The 14,997-nt window shown below is 41.1% G+C and overlaps 1 protein-coding gene across 6 annotated transcripts in view; it reads right to left on the minus strand.

Moving 5' to 3' along the window:
• The window catches only part of LOC119032634 (ELKS/Rab6-interacting/CAST family member 1-like), a 124,931-nt gene that overhangs the window by 94,306 nt on the left and 15,628 nt on the right, over positions 1-14,997 (minus strand). For all 6 annotated transcript variants that reach the window (XM_037122052.1, XM_037122051.1, XM_037122050.1 and 3 more), the window contains exons 5-6: positions 2,162-2,418; positions 1,903-2,074 (exon numbers count right to left, since the gene is read on the minus strand). In XM_037122052.1, coding sequence (XP_036977947.1) covers positions 1,903-2,074; positions 2,162-2,418 — 429 coding nt within the window. The remainder of the gene's footprint in view (positions 1-1,902; positions 2,075-2,161; positions 2,419-14,997) is intronic.

Consider the following 14,997-nt stretch of genomic DNA (forward strand, 5'->3'; position numbering starts at 1 on the left):
GTAATAATGTTACAAGAAAAGATAAAATACGTTTGACCTTAAGGACAGAAAAAGGTGCAAACAAATGCACCACTACATTATAGCTAGCATGCTACTGTGGCTGTCTGGAGTTGGTGTGTTGCTAAGACAACACACCGGACTACGTAGCTATTGAATTACAGTTGGGATAGCTGTTTTATAGCTTTTTTACTCCTTGTACTTTTAAACTGACTTACTTTACAAGTATGTTGACTAATTATTCACTGTGTTGGTCTTCCAATGAGGACTCTACACTAATCTTTCACTAGCATCATTAGGCATGCAATAAATCTATTAATAGTGAAAATAATCGTCAAAATAACTGATAACGAAGCCAAATGCTAGTTGCAGTTCTAGGATTCGGTAGCTTGGATTTAAATGGTTACAGCTTCTCTTCGCTTTTATACAGAAATCTCACTCTTCTCTACTTTTTGAAGAATTCTGACACTTTGTCACTTTTTAGCTGCAGGAGTTTGTGAGGACTGGTCCGATAATTAGCAAAAAGAACAACGTCCAAAAAACAAGTGTCAGCAGTGCAGCAGGAAGTCTGCTTGACAAATGTGCAATAGACACTTCCACATTATTTACTGCTGTAATTTCTTTTTTTCACACAGAGTGAGACTATCTTCCAGATATTGCGTAATCTTTTTCCATCTTCCCTGAGGCCTTTTCTCTGCTTTGTAATTAACAATGTCTGTTGTCAAATACCGTCAGAAAACAGAAACTCTTTACAGCACACTGATGCAATGTGTAGCAACATGGGCCATTAAATCCTTTCTGGGCTGGGGAAAAAAAAAGTCTTTTTGGGCTCAGTCATTTGCTGCCTATGATGCATTTAATGATGCACCGCTTGGTCTTGTGTGTGTGTTTATGTGTATTTCTCCCTCACAGCTGTGGCTCATGGTGCATTTGGAGCTGGTGATAGAGGGCTGATCTGAACTCAGTTTGAGTCTTAGTGAAACTGGTGGATCTTGAACGTTAACAGTTTAACACACACAATAATCATATGTGTAATGTTACACTGTAGTTCTCCTTAAAATCAAAAGTTAAAACAACACCTGTCAGACTGTACACTGACAAACAAAAGTTTCATACATTCCTTGGCTGTTACACTTATTTCTTCCCCATGCAGCATCTTCACCTTATTCTATCTACTTGATCTTTTAGTTGGTAACACTTTATAATAACCATTATTATCAAATGCTAAATGTATACTTAGTTTAAAGTTGTTTTCACTATTAAACATAGCCAGTTATAATATATAATCTAATTACACAGTATCTATGAACCATTTATTAAAAATCATAAACACATGTTGTAACGTTACAATAACAATTGCTAAATAAAGTGAAATAACTATCAATTTAATTTTAGTTAAACATACATTTTCTATTTATTTATCATTTATTATTTGTTTCTATGATGGTCATAATATAGTTGTATCTTGTAGTGAATTTTCATATTCTTAAAGGCTGTTGGGAAAATAAACTTCGTTTTGTTAAGTTTTCATGGGAAGTCTAACATCCATCTTTGGTAATTTGTTGTTCATTAACAAAGTCTCACCACTAGAGGGAGCTGTTGTATGCAACAACAAACACTTCGACAAATGAAAAGTTGAAGCAGCTGACTGAGAGCTTAGAAAGGAGACAAAGCGAGCTGAAGAGAGGGGACAAAATGGATAAAGTGTTCCCTCCTGCATTCTTGTGTGTTTGTCTCTGCATTTTGATGATGTTTCTGTGTTGTATTAAAACTGAATTATGAGCCAAGAGTGGAAGCAGCCAAGAGCCGTGCCTGGATATGACATGGTTCGATTTGCACATCATCACATCTGGCTGTACACAAAGACACACACATGGGAATGCTTGAATGCATGTTGTTTCTTACCTCTCTAAGTTGTAGCATCTCCTTGTCTTTTTGCTCCAGAAAACCCTCCAGCTGGTGGATGGTCATCTCAGCGTCGGCAAGTCGCCTTGTTCGTTCATGGTCCTCCTCGGTTGCCCTTGACGACAGGCCTTTACTCTGCAACATTTCCAGTAACTTCTTTATGGATTCATCCCTGTTTGAGAAAAACAGATTTATCAGCCGAGATTTGCGGCAAGAGTTCCCTGAAATCATGACACTTTACATCGCTGATTATCTTTACCTGGCAGTTAGTGTGTGCTTCTGTGTATCTATCCTTAGCTCCATTTCTTCCACAGTCTTCCTCAGGAGGAAGAGTTCTTTGACCTGTCGCTCGAACTCGCTGTGAAGACGCAGGAAGTTCTCCTCTGTCATTTCCTGAGGTGAGATGGACTGGCCTCCGAGGAGACCAGTCTCTGAGTAATCGGACTGGAAGAGCTGGTTGAGATCCCGCTGGATTCTGAGCTCATCTTGTAGAGCCTGGATGGTGCACTGAAAATGCTGGTGAGAGAGAAAGAGGCTCAGTTTAGGGTATTATAGGTGTAAGAGATTAACAGAAGTCAGATGCTGTGGTGAAGCTGCTGAGGAGATTAATATAGCACAAAAGATGTGGAAATGGAAGTAAAACATTTGAGGTTGTTAATCAGTATTATCAACTCAACCTTTATTGTACCAGAAGCTGAGATTTCTGCATTTTTCAAATGTATAGCCGGTCTTAAGGCTTCAGGCTGCAGGCTTTATTATGGACCAGGCGATGCCCATCAACCCTGACGCCTGCTTCAGGCACAGTTCAATGAGTGACAGCTGGTTTAGGGTCATTTCATGGTAAAGACAAGGTCACTTGGGGACATTTGCTTAAGTATTGCTAGTTTTTTATAAATAGCATGGATGCCATTTTCCACCTCATATTTCAGATGTTTTGGTCGTGTCTAACTAGGAAAACAACCCAGGGTGGACCCAGAGCACGCTGGAGGGATTAAATGTCTCAGGTGACCTGAGAACACTTGGGCAAAAAGACATTTGGCACTGCAAACCTGATAAGGATTAGTGACTTGAAAAGTAATGGATGGATGGATGGACAATAGACTGTTAATTTTTGGAGATTTTTCTTGTCTTCATTGATATCTTGGTCTGGTTCTGGACCAGAGCTGCAACTATTAGTTGATCAATTGCTAAGTCAAGCAAAAAGAAACCTTTTTGAAGATATTTGAATGGTTTTGGTCATTTTTTCAAACGGAAAACTTTTGCTGCTTGAACGTAAGGTTCTGTTTCTATTCTTCATTATCATCTATGATAATAAATGAAGCATCTTTGGGTTCTGGAGAAGCAAGTTGAAGAGTGAAGAGCATTTTTCACCATTTTCTGAGATTGTTTTTCAACTAAATAAGTAGTCCATTTTTCTTGCAAACAAGAGGCAAACTAGACTAAATTATGTTTAGTAGAGATGCACCGATCCAAAATACGCTGTATCATCCATTTTCAATTCAAAATGATTCCAATTCATTCAATGCAGTGAGATTTTAAAAGTATAAGATCGGTCCATCCTTTGGGGAGACAGATATGAACCTGTAAAATGCAACGAGGCAATGTATGATACTGAGCTATACAAATAACTTCAGACTTCAGTTATCTGTTCAAAAACACTAAGTCCAATTATGTTTGTGTGTGTGTGTGTGTGTGTGTGTGTGCGTGTGACTGACCTGTTGAGACAACATGTGGATGTTGTCTCAAGCCAATGAATATATTATTAAAGTGTGTTGGCAGGTTAGTATCACTAACATCAAGGCTGAGGACAACGTGACATGACTACCCCTGAGTCAGACAAAAGAGTTTGAACCATCTGCGTGTGTTGTCACTAAGATGTCCCAAGGCTTCCTTAAAATGCATCACACACAACCTGAGCAGCCCGGTCCAAGCTACACGACTCACAGAATATTTCAGGAGATGACAGAAAAAAAATAACACAGGTAGTGTTAAAGAGAGCAGAAGTAACCGGGAGATTAAAAATGAAAAGAGAGAAGACAAAGAAGGCGACGAGGTTAAAATAAACGGCAGAGATGTTATCTCTCCCTTGCAGCTATCGTTTATCAGCGCTGATGAGGGAAAGAACAAGATAAAAGGAAAGAGGAAAGAGATGGATGAGCTGGGAGGCAAAGAAAAACACATATTAGATATTCAGAAAGAGAGCAAGAAAAATCTGCACAAAGGGAAAACAAATGTATGCTCATGCAAACACTCTAAAATAAGATGACAGATAATTAGGTAAAATCAAAGCAGCTGTCTTTTATAATAGCTCTGCTTTATGCTGCACGCAACCAGGGTAGTGTATGTCCAGCTCTGTTCATCTTCATATATCCCTAGAGAAAAATGTACTGAACACGATTAACAAACGTTTTCATATTTCATCTATTCCTCTCCTTGTTGTGCGTTTGTGTAGGTTCATCTGCTGACTCACACGACATCTCCTCAAACACGTGTTAACTGCAGACTGACATTTATAGGACTTCGCTGAGGAAGAAGCCTCATTCACTCTCTTAAATATTGCCTCTCTGGTTGTATCCCCTCTGTCTCCGCGCCAACTATGATTCCTCTCTCAGACATGCGAACACTGACCCACCCAAACAACAGAAATGTGCAAGAGTCTGATCAATAATGGAATAAGAAGAACAACCACAACCGTGCATGTTTTTTGTGAGGTGGCCGCAGTAATCATGACAGCAGCAAAGGAGGAAGTTTGGAAATAGTGTAAACAGCGGGAAAGTGGGTGGGTAAGGACTTTTCTAGGAGAAAGCTGTTTGTTTCCCATGTGTAACCAAAGACAATGATGAGTTTTAACTTGTTAAAGTTACATACATAATGTAGGTACATTTGCAAGCGTATGAAAAAGGTACCGTACCCCTGTTGCTGGTACACGGTACTGGTGACAGTCTTGTTATTTTGTGAGCTGTGATATTTGTCATTTAAGGAGTCACTGGCCTATTCAGTCATTTTAGTGTGAGCATGTGTTGGAAATTAATCATTGGTTGCAGCCATAGTAATGAATATAAATATTATGTGCACAGTAAACCCAATTGTATGTGTGCCACAGGGATTGAAAGAGAGAAATACCCACAGGCACCCATGCTCTGTTAGATGAATAGAATAGAATATATTTTGTTTGCTTTTTAAGCATTAAAGAAATGCAAACGCATGCCTGCAGCCGTCATTATATGCTGTAATCAGTCAGGAAAACACACACATACACACACAGTCACACACACTCACATCAAGCATCCAAAAGTATGTCAGCGCTGCACACACACGCACAAAGCCTCAATAGTCACAGAAATGCATATCATGGTCTATCTGCATGAAGTGAAGCAAATACAGTATGAACACACACGCACACACACAGCTTCAAAAGGTTACATACAAAGAACTCAAGAATCACACACACACACACATACACATACACACACACATACACATACACAGGGGCTCTTGGAAGTAACTCCCTCATCACACACACACACACACACAGCTGGAATGTAGAGCAGAGAAATGCCAGACCACGAGAGAGAGGGAAGGAAAACAGGGAGTGAAATATAAACGGAAGCAAGCAGAAAGAAACAAAAACAGAGAGGGAGATAAGAGGAAGGCGTCGAGAGACGTTAGAGAAAACAGAGAGTTAATTGTGTCCAGCAGAAGTTGAAGGAGCGACGAAAACAGGAGGAGAGAGAGGGTCAGAATACAAGTTGTGTTTTTCTTCTCAGTTTCTGCTGAGTCGCCTTTGCCTCCTTCAACTCTGACCCTGTCAAACATTCCCTGTCACAGGGGACCGAGAAGGTCGGCCACCACGCACAACACAGACAGAAATGCAAACACACGTGCATCCAGAAACATGAACACATTCACATGTCCATAACACACTGTGAGCCAACAACAAGTACAACAAAACAGGTAAAGAAACTACTCTTCACTATGTTGACACTGCAGTTTTCATTTTAATTTCACACTTAAATGATAAACTAGCAAGACAGAGAAACAAATCTAAACAAATGTGACACATACACAAACAGGACGTCAAATCAAGATGACAAATCTCTGCTTCAGATGTCTAAGGGAGGCACGGATAAATTCATCAAGCTGATGTTAACAAGTGCAAGATGGGAAACCATCTCGTTCCTGGTTAGTTCAGCTAATCAGAAATTGTGAGTTTGACTGAGCAGTCCTCATATTTAGATAGTAGGAACGTTTGGAAATCCTCCAGTATATCAGCTTTGTCCGTGATGCCAACATGAGTGCATTTAGGTGCACACACTGGAGCACAGCTGACTGACAAAACCTGTCTGTGTGAGGACAAGAGAGACCGTGGACTCATCAAAATTCATGATGACTGTAAATATCTGTAGACACCACCATGACAGCGTTTACATGCACTTAATTAACAAGGTTACAAAAGGTTACTTTGAGAAATGGCAGTGGTTTGCTTAAATGCACAGTACGTGATTTCTGGTATTATGGCTCTCAATCAAAACAATGAAAAACAAAAGACGTAATTTGATGACCTTCTGAAGTAATGTGGGATCATGGGAGTTCTTGTCTTTATCTCTTAAACAATCACCATTTCTGATAAAAACAAATTCATATTTCATTAGCATAACCTTCTTCACTCCGATGTATCATCTGATGTTTCCTTGATTGGTGACCATATTAAACACACCTTTTCCTCAAACTCAGGGCTTCAACATTGTTGGAAACCTCAATACATTATGTAAAATAGGTCTCGGTTTTTTATACATTCTAATGTTGAAATATTATATATTTAAGCAAACCTGCAGGTATATCAATTGTATGATTCAACACTGATGTAAGTGATGAAAAAACGTTTTGTTCTCTTTAGAAAATCTATCACTTGCAAATTACAACATTCACAGCCACTGCGGTCGTGAAATCAACAAATGCAAATACGCAAAGTGACAAGTTCCTACGACAAGCTGCTAAACCAGAGCCTTTGTCCGTCTGTGTTTTACTTCAGTGTTTTCAGTTTGGACAGTATCAGAAACAAAAGTACCCTGAGGCATCAAATCCATACGATCGCAATACAACGCCACTGTCGGCTGAGCCGCTTTGTCTTTTTCCACAACTTTGAAACCCACTTCAGGGACCACAAAGGCCACAGAGTTGGTGGAAGAACTTTAAGAGATTTCAGAAACAAACATGACTGAACTACTGTGATTCATCAATTAGCTGTTACTATTCAAGTTTTTACCATTTGTTTCTGCTGAATGATTAATGGATTTCAATTTTATGGTTTCTTAACTCCTCTATGAAGTACTGAAAAAACACACTGGCCATTTTCTGACATTTTATAGACCAAATACCTCATTAATTCATTGAGAAAAAAACAATAGATTACTGATAGTGAGAATAAGTTGCAGCCGTGGTTCAAAATTTGCTGCATGGTTTAATTTAGACCCAGTTTCAGTAGCACTGTGATGTTTCTGCGAGTCGAGACACAAATTTACCTGAGAGAAGGATTAAAATGTGCTTCTCACAAAGAAAACACAACAAAATAAGGAGCTCAAGGTTGTAATAAAAAAAAAACATCTTATAGAAAATCAAATTAATGATCCTTTGTTGCCTAATGAGCAACCTAGATAAATCCATGAGAAGAGAAGAGAAGAGAAGAGAAGAGAAGAGAAGAGAAGAGAAGAGAAGAGAAGAGAAGAGAAGAGAAGAAAAGAGAATCCATTTGTGAATATGGTGACAATATTTCCATCCGTTTGTCAACCAGCCCCTCAGGCCACTGCACATCTCCCTGTTTATTACTCCTCCATCTCATCCCTCGCTTATTCTACTCTCTCGCCGTGTGAGTCACGCTCCCCCCCATCGCAAACAGGCATACACTGTGACAAAAACACGCAAACACACACGTCGAGCGCACGATAATGCCCACACGCAGACATAACGTTCGAGGCAGTGGTCGTGCTGTGTGTGCGTGTGTAATGACCGTGAGCAGTTTGAAAGCATCGCCCACTCAGGCATCAGACAACACTCAGATTAACACACACTCTCTCTCTCTTCTTTCTCTGAGGATGAAGGTGGAGGATGAAGAACAGAAATGACGAGGAGGACGCGAGCAGAGGACACAGAAGAAAATCCCTCGCCTTCCTGAACAAGGAGACGGAGGAAAATAACATCAGATTGCGCACATACTGAAAGTAAAAAGCAGAAGAGGAAGATGCGGGGGATGAAATTAGAGGATAAGGAATAGCCAAAAGGGGAGAGAGAAAGTGAGGGAAATGCTGACCCTAATAAGTCACTTTGTGATGCAACATCAGGGTCAGTAGTGGGGTATGAAGAGCGAGGGCAGAGAGGAAACGCTGCAGCTGTCACATTCATTTAACATAAACACATCACACACAGATAGACGGACAGATAGAGTGGTATAAAGATAGATTTTTAGATGCAGAGTTGGGGGGAAAGAAGCAGCAGCAGAAGAAGAAGAAGAAGAAGAAGGGGGAGTGACTGCACTGTAATTCTGTTCATTCCTCTCCCACTCTTCCCAAAGCCACTCCATATAAGGAAAGACATGGCTACCACAGGCCTCCGCACACACACACACATTCACACACTCATGTGAAGAGAGAAAGTGAGGGAGAAAACTTGCTAAATCACAGTCCTGGAAGAGGGGAAACTGACCCTCTCTTTCCTTTCACTTTCAAATTGGTTTCCACTGTAAAATTAAAAGAGAGCGCTACTTCTCCTCCCCTCCTCTGCATTTAAGTTAAACTTTTATAAGACTCCTGAGCATCGAAGACTCCTCCTCTTTTCTCTCCCTCGTCCTCCTCTCTTTTTCTGTTAAACTCTCTCCACAAATCCTACTTTCTCGCTCCAATCGCCGCCTCCTTCCTCCCTCCCTCCCTCTGCCCATCTGCCCTCATCTCCCCTGCCATCATTCCCTGTATTTACCTTACTCCCTTTTACCTCTCCCTCTTCCTCTCCATCCCTCTCTCTCTCCCTCTCCCGCTTTCTCTTTCTCACCTATCTCCTCATCCGGACTGAATAAACACACAGGTTTGAGGACCATCTGTTACCGATGAGCATTCATGCGTGACGACACACAGAGACAAAACACACCCAATGTAAGCACACACACACACACACACACACACATTAATGCATGGATAATAAGCACGATCATTTTCAGAGGGGTTTATCTTTTATATCTGGATATTGTACTTGCTAAAAGGTGAGTGTCAAACACATGTACACGACACACACATCACATACAGTATCATGACGTAACACACACTCAGGCACACAAAAGAGGAATAATGAGTCATGGGTTGATGAGCAGAGGATGGAAAGAGGTGCAGACTGCAGGCAACAGAAGGAGGAAGGCGGGGCAGGCAGACTGAGCCAGAGAGACCATCGTCAGTGTATTTTAAAGAGCGTTGTATCATGTCTCAAAGGCAGGAGGGCTGGAAAAAAAATTATTATTTTATATTTTGCTGAGCCTGCATGCTGTCTTCCCCAGGACCGTCCTGCACCATATTCACACAGTCAAACACATTCACTCTCAGAGCTGCTTCAGTCCAGAGTTTAGAACAGGCAGCATTTAAAGAAAAACTCACACAGGCGGTCTCAGGCTCTGCTGTCTCCTCATCTGCTGTTTCATTTAATCAACACAGTCTGAACAACCAGTCGTCCTAGGTTCAAGCAGCTTTTTTAAGAGTAAAATTCTGGCAGTTTTCAATCAAAGTACCTAAACCAAAAATCTGCAAGAAATTAAGTTTTCCCACATATACGCCGCAATTGGAGCATATTGTCACTTGGTTTATTTGCATTTTACAAAACCCCAAATGATTGTTGTGTCTCTGTCTGGTGGACACAAGTGATTGTTTCCTTGCTTAAGTTTTTGTAAGAAAGGTTATCAAGTGGCTTAATTCATTGAAAAACTCTGGATTTCCAACCTATTTTTTAGGGTATTGGTCAGGTGACCTGGTCTTATCCTATCTTATCTTATTTTAGCTTAGCTTTTTGCACTTATCAGGATAATTGCTCAGAACTGGAAGAATGGCAAGCAAAATAAATCGGGATAGGGAAGAAATAAAGGAAAACATTACCACTCAAAAGGTCTGGCATGTTTAAACTGACAGTCACCCTGGATCAACCTTGAGCTACAGCTCCGAGTGTGCAGGGGATGAGGGATTATCTGCAACATTTCAGGTGGGCTCGTGTTTCTGCTCTCATAAATTGATTTAGATAATCTGGCTATGTTGATCATTTGACAAATCGTGTTTTCTGCCCTGCTGAACCTTGTTTGGAGATGTTTCTGTGTTCCCACAGGTGTAAGTGATTACTTGAACATGTAGAATATCATCCTAACCAAAAGCAATGATGGCGACAACTAGAAAAATGAAACCCAAACTTAACTAAACTGGGAGAAGTCACAAAAAAAAACAAAGACAGAGAGACAAAAAGGATTTGGGGAATAATCCCCACCTTCTCTTCAGATGTTGGGCAAGACACACAAACACATTTGTTTAATGGTCATCTGAGTGACTTCATCACAGAACAGCAGAGTTGGAGATCTGCAGCTGAGAAGCGTGACTCCTCAGGAATCTACAAAATGTTTGCAGAATCCTTGCGAGAGAGTGTGTGTGTGTGTGTGTGTGTGTGTGTGTGTGTGTGTGTGTGTGTGTGTGTGTGTGTGTGTGTGTGTGCTGAGCTTTTCTCTTTGACTCACTTTCCATAAATCCCTCCCCTCCCCTTCCTCTGCCTCATCTGTAACTCTGTTTCAAGAGATTTACATCCAAGTTTCTCTTTTTTAATAAGAAAACCCAGCAGTTGTCTCGCCAGAAAAACTACAATTCAGTCCAGATTAAATGTTAATCTCTGAATTCCATCAAATCCTCTGTGATTCTGTGCTCGCCGCTCTCCTGCTATAGTCAGGGTAAACTCCCCACTGAATTGGAAATGAGCACAAAATTCCCTGTTTCTTCACTCTCCTGTCTCCATCCCTATCTCCTCTCTTCAAGTCAGTCCATGACTCTCATCTTTCCATTTTCTTAACCCATTTCTCTCTCGCCACATCCATCAGTCTTTCCATTTCTCCACACTGCATCTGCTGTTTTCAGCTCAACTCGTCCGTGCCATCCATTCATCTCTACTCCTTTCCACCCTCCTCCTGGCACTTGTCCCCAGCTCTCCGGTGTGATCTATCCGTCTTATCCACTTTCCTAATTTCCTCCTTCTTCCTCCCTGCGTTTTACACATCTTAACATCTCAATCCATCTTGATCCATTCGTCTCCGCTCCCTTTTCTTTCACTCAGGTCTGCACTGATGTACGGTTTGCCAGGCAAAGCATTTTCTTGTGGCCAGCTGGCTCAGAAACTCCTACTGGCAACATTTTTTTTTCTGTACAGTAAATGGAAATCTCACACAGGAAACACTTGGCACCGTGCATTTCTATCGGATTTGAACTAATATGAACCCATGAGGACGAGCTCAGTGCCAGCTTGGAGTAATGTAATTGAAAACGCAAGATGCTCACTTCAAATCCAGGTGTAATTAGATTAAGTGCTGAGGAGTGATTATGATTCTTTACTCAGTCAGCACAGACTGATCCAAGATGCATCTGCAGGATATTTACAGTGAAATATCATTTTGTATTTACTTTACTATTGTGGTTCGTTCTTCTTTTATTGCACTCTTATTCAAAAAGAAATAAACAAAGTGAATGAATGTCTGTGGTTGTGATTATCTAACTTGTTTCAGATGGTTTAAACATTCCTGTGAAAAGGCTCAGTGTTCTGGTGGCACCATCCATTAACACATTAACCTGAAGGCCTGATTCACTGCCATGTTCACAGAGCGTAAAATACACTCGAGTGCCAGTTTCTGCCTCCTTCTCTCTGATCTCTCTAACTTTGTCGCTCTGAGCAAGAGGAAGAAATAGGCAGAGGGATGACAGTAGAAGAGAGGACAGACAAGCTCTCCTCAGTCTCATCTCTACCTCTGTCATGCTGCCCTCGACCTGAAGGCAAAGTGCCGCCCAGGTGTAACAGGCACTATGTTCAACCTGCCTGTTTGGATTAACCTCCTCACACACGCTAACAACAACCCCATAGACCTTTCGCCCACTGGCTTCTGGAGCTTAGTTTGCCACTTTATTGGTACCAAAAACAAATAATAAGTGTTTTGAGGCACTTCGAGTTGTCAGTAGGCAGGAAAGGCATTACAGAAATGCAAGTCCGTGTACAACATATTTTATTTGGTTTCTGAAGAAACAGGCATCTTATATTGCACCATTCACTTGTAGTGACAACAGCATTTGTCATTTATGGTTATGTCTAGCCACTGAAGGCATTTGGTTAAGGTTAGGGAATGGCCTTGGTCTGTTTTGATACAGAATTAGTCAGCAGTGACTTGAGACATGAGATGTTTTACCGTTAACAGAGGTTCTTTTGCAGCCTAAACCTAATGGATGCAAGTCATGTGGCTGCAGTGTCCATGTATCGTTTTCTGATATTACAGACCATATAGGTGTATTACATATATGTTGGTATTCGTTTATATGTTGTCCAATACGCACCAATAGGAAAGCTTTTTTTTTGAGTGTTATAATGCAGAGAAAGATGCCCCGCATAATTTATAATTCATATATGTATTACAAATTCCCAGAGACTGTTACTGTTTCTTCACACTGATGTCATTTTATAGTGTAAAGTTTATTGTTTAACTCTAACATGTCTTGCCTCTCTTACTTATCTTTGTCCCAAGTATTTGATAACCACATTTAGGGATCAAGATACACAATATGCGCATATCTGCTGATATACTAATGTCAAGATTTGGACCCAAAGGAGTATTGGTCGGGCTCAAGTCAGAGAAACGTCTATGAACATAATCAGAGTAAATGACATTTCACCACATCATAGTTATAAAAACAAGTTAGTAACATAAATAAATGTAATTTCTAGGCAACAGGATTGGTCTCTAAAACCTGCAAACTGAACACAATCTCATTGAGATTCATGTATCATTATAGAGGAGAAATGTTTCTCTCTCTCTCTCTCTCTCTAGCCGACGCGCACACACACACACACACACACACACACACACACACACACCTCTTATCCCAGCACCTTGAGTATTAGGTTAAATAATTGAGGAGAACGAAAACAGTGCAGCAGTAAAAGTACAACAGCCACTGACTGCTGCACTTTCTCCAACACACACATATACAACTCCTGACATCAGAGCCTTGCCAAAACCTTCCATATCCACAAGACACACACACACTGTTGCAAGGAAACAAAAACATACATGCTGCTTGATAAAAATAGAATCGGTACATGCTGTACCCATGCGCAGACCCAAACATGCATGTGTCCAAATGCACATACTGGGTATACAATGACACGCACGCACAAAATACAAACACACAATTGTAAACATGCAGGCAACCGTGTGATTTGCAACCACACAACCACACACACTTATGTATACAAAAAGCCTAATTGTCCTGTCACATAAGCTAGCCAACAAACACGCAAGGACACAGATTCCCTCCTGGTACAAGACTCTCTGTGTGGCTTTTTCTTCCCTGTCGCACACAAACACAGCTGGAAACTGATTCCCCTAAAAAATGCATATGTGCAAATGAAATAAACAAGTCACGGACATGCACAAATACAGTGTATGCTTGTGCGCACACGCACAGACACACACATAGTCTCAAGCACACCTGAAACTTTCATGAGACAAAACCTTGCCACCATACAGCCCCGTTTCTACATACACACTGCCTGCCTCTGTCTCACACTCACACACACACCGCGGCGTTGACGTCACACGGCTCGCCTGGAGTACAGTAGATGATAGACTGGATCTAGCAGGCCCAGAAAAAGACAGACAGAGTGGTTATTGTTCAGCTGGTATGATTCAGCTCTGGGACAAAACCACACAGAACAGTTAAAAAGAATCCTACACAGTTCAAAAACTTAGTAAGCATTAATCAAGGTGTTGAGCTTCATGTAACACCTTATTGTGAGCATTTTGTTTCAATCATTTTGCGTAGTTTTAGCATCGAACTCTTGCTAGATACATGGATGTATTTTCAGGACAGGATCGTGACAGAATGGAAACAGTGATGCTGAGTTGGATGTCATGGCTACAATCATCAAGACAACTGCTGCTTGTCGTCTGCTTCAGCCTGCATAATTATCAAACGCAATCCGACCCACTGTTAGGAGCACAGAGGGGAGAAGAGGGGAAAAAGGGGACAAAAAGAGACAAAAGGTGTGGGCTTTTCTGTGTCAGAAAGAAAAGAAAAGAAAGTAATTAAGGAGAAATGACAGACAGAAAGAAAAAGTAAAGCTTTCCTTGAGCACTCCAAACATTCCTTCATCTTTTTCCTTTTTTCTGCACTCTCTCTTTCGATCCCCGAGAAACATTGTGCATACCTGCTGTGATCAAAGAGGTGGAACAAATTGGGCGAACACACACACACACACACACACACACACACACACCAAAAACCACACCGAGGCAGCGCACTAGGAATGACAAAGGAGAGAAACAACACTGTCTACAATATCAGAATAAATACAGCAACATGCATCCAGATCAAAAGAGTTATAAGACTGAGCAGGGTGTGTCTGTGTTACTGACTTCTGTGGCAAAACGGCTCCACAGGCCCAGATGGAGAGCGAGGACAGAGAAGAAGGGAAGGACTGAGGCCGGTGACAGAGAGGGTGTCCGAAAGTGGGAGTGAAGTGGTGAGACAGAGAAGCCCAGTGAGAAGGAGATGGAGAGTGTGGTGACAATGAGCGGAAGGTGTGGTGAGAGCAAATTACAGCATGTGGGAGGCGAAACAAGAGAAAGCAACTGTTGGTAAAGAGGAAGAGAATAATAACTTAGACCTCTGTGGGGAAACAACAAAGAGTGTCCGACTGAAAAATGAAAAATGTTTCTAATTCACTTCCGTGCAGACAGAAAGCAATAATGTAAAACAAAATAGATCTTTTCCCAAACAACTGTGAGCTAACACTCCATCCTGAGAGAAGTCGGCGCCTCTTCCCTCTTGC

The sequence above is a fragment of the Acanthopagrus latus genome, chromosome 14 (genome assembly GCF_904848185.1).
Source record: "Acanthopagrus latus isolate v.2019 chromosome 14, fAcaLat1.1, whole genome shotgun sequence".
Classification (NCBI taxonomy): Eukaryota; Metazoa; Chordata; class Actinopteri; order Spariformes; family Sparidae; genus Acanthopagrus; species Acanthopagrus latus.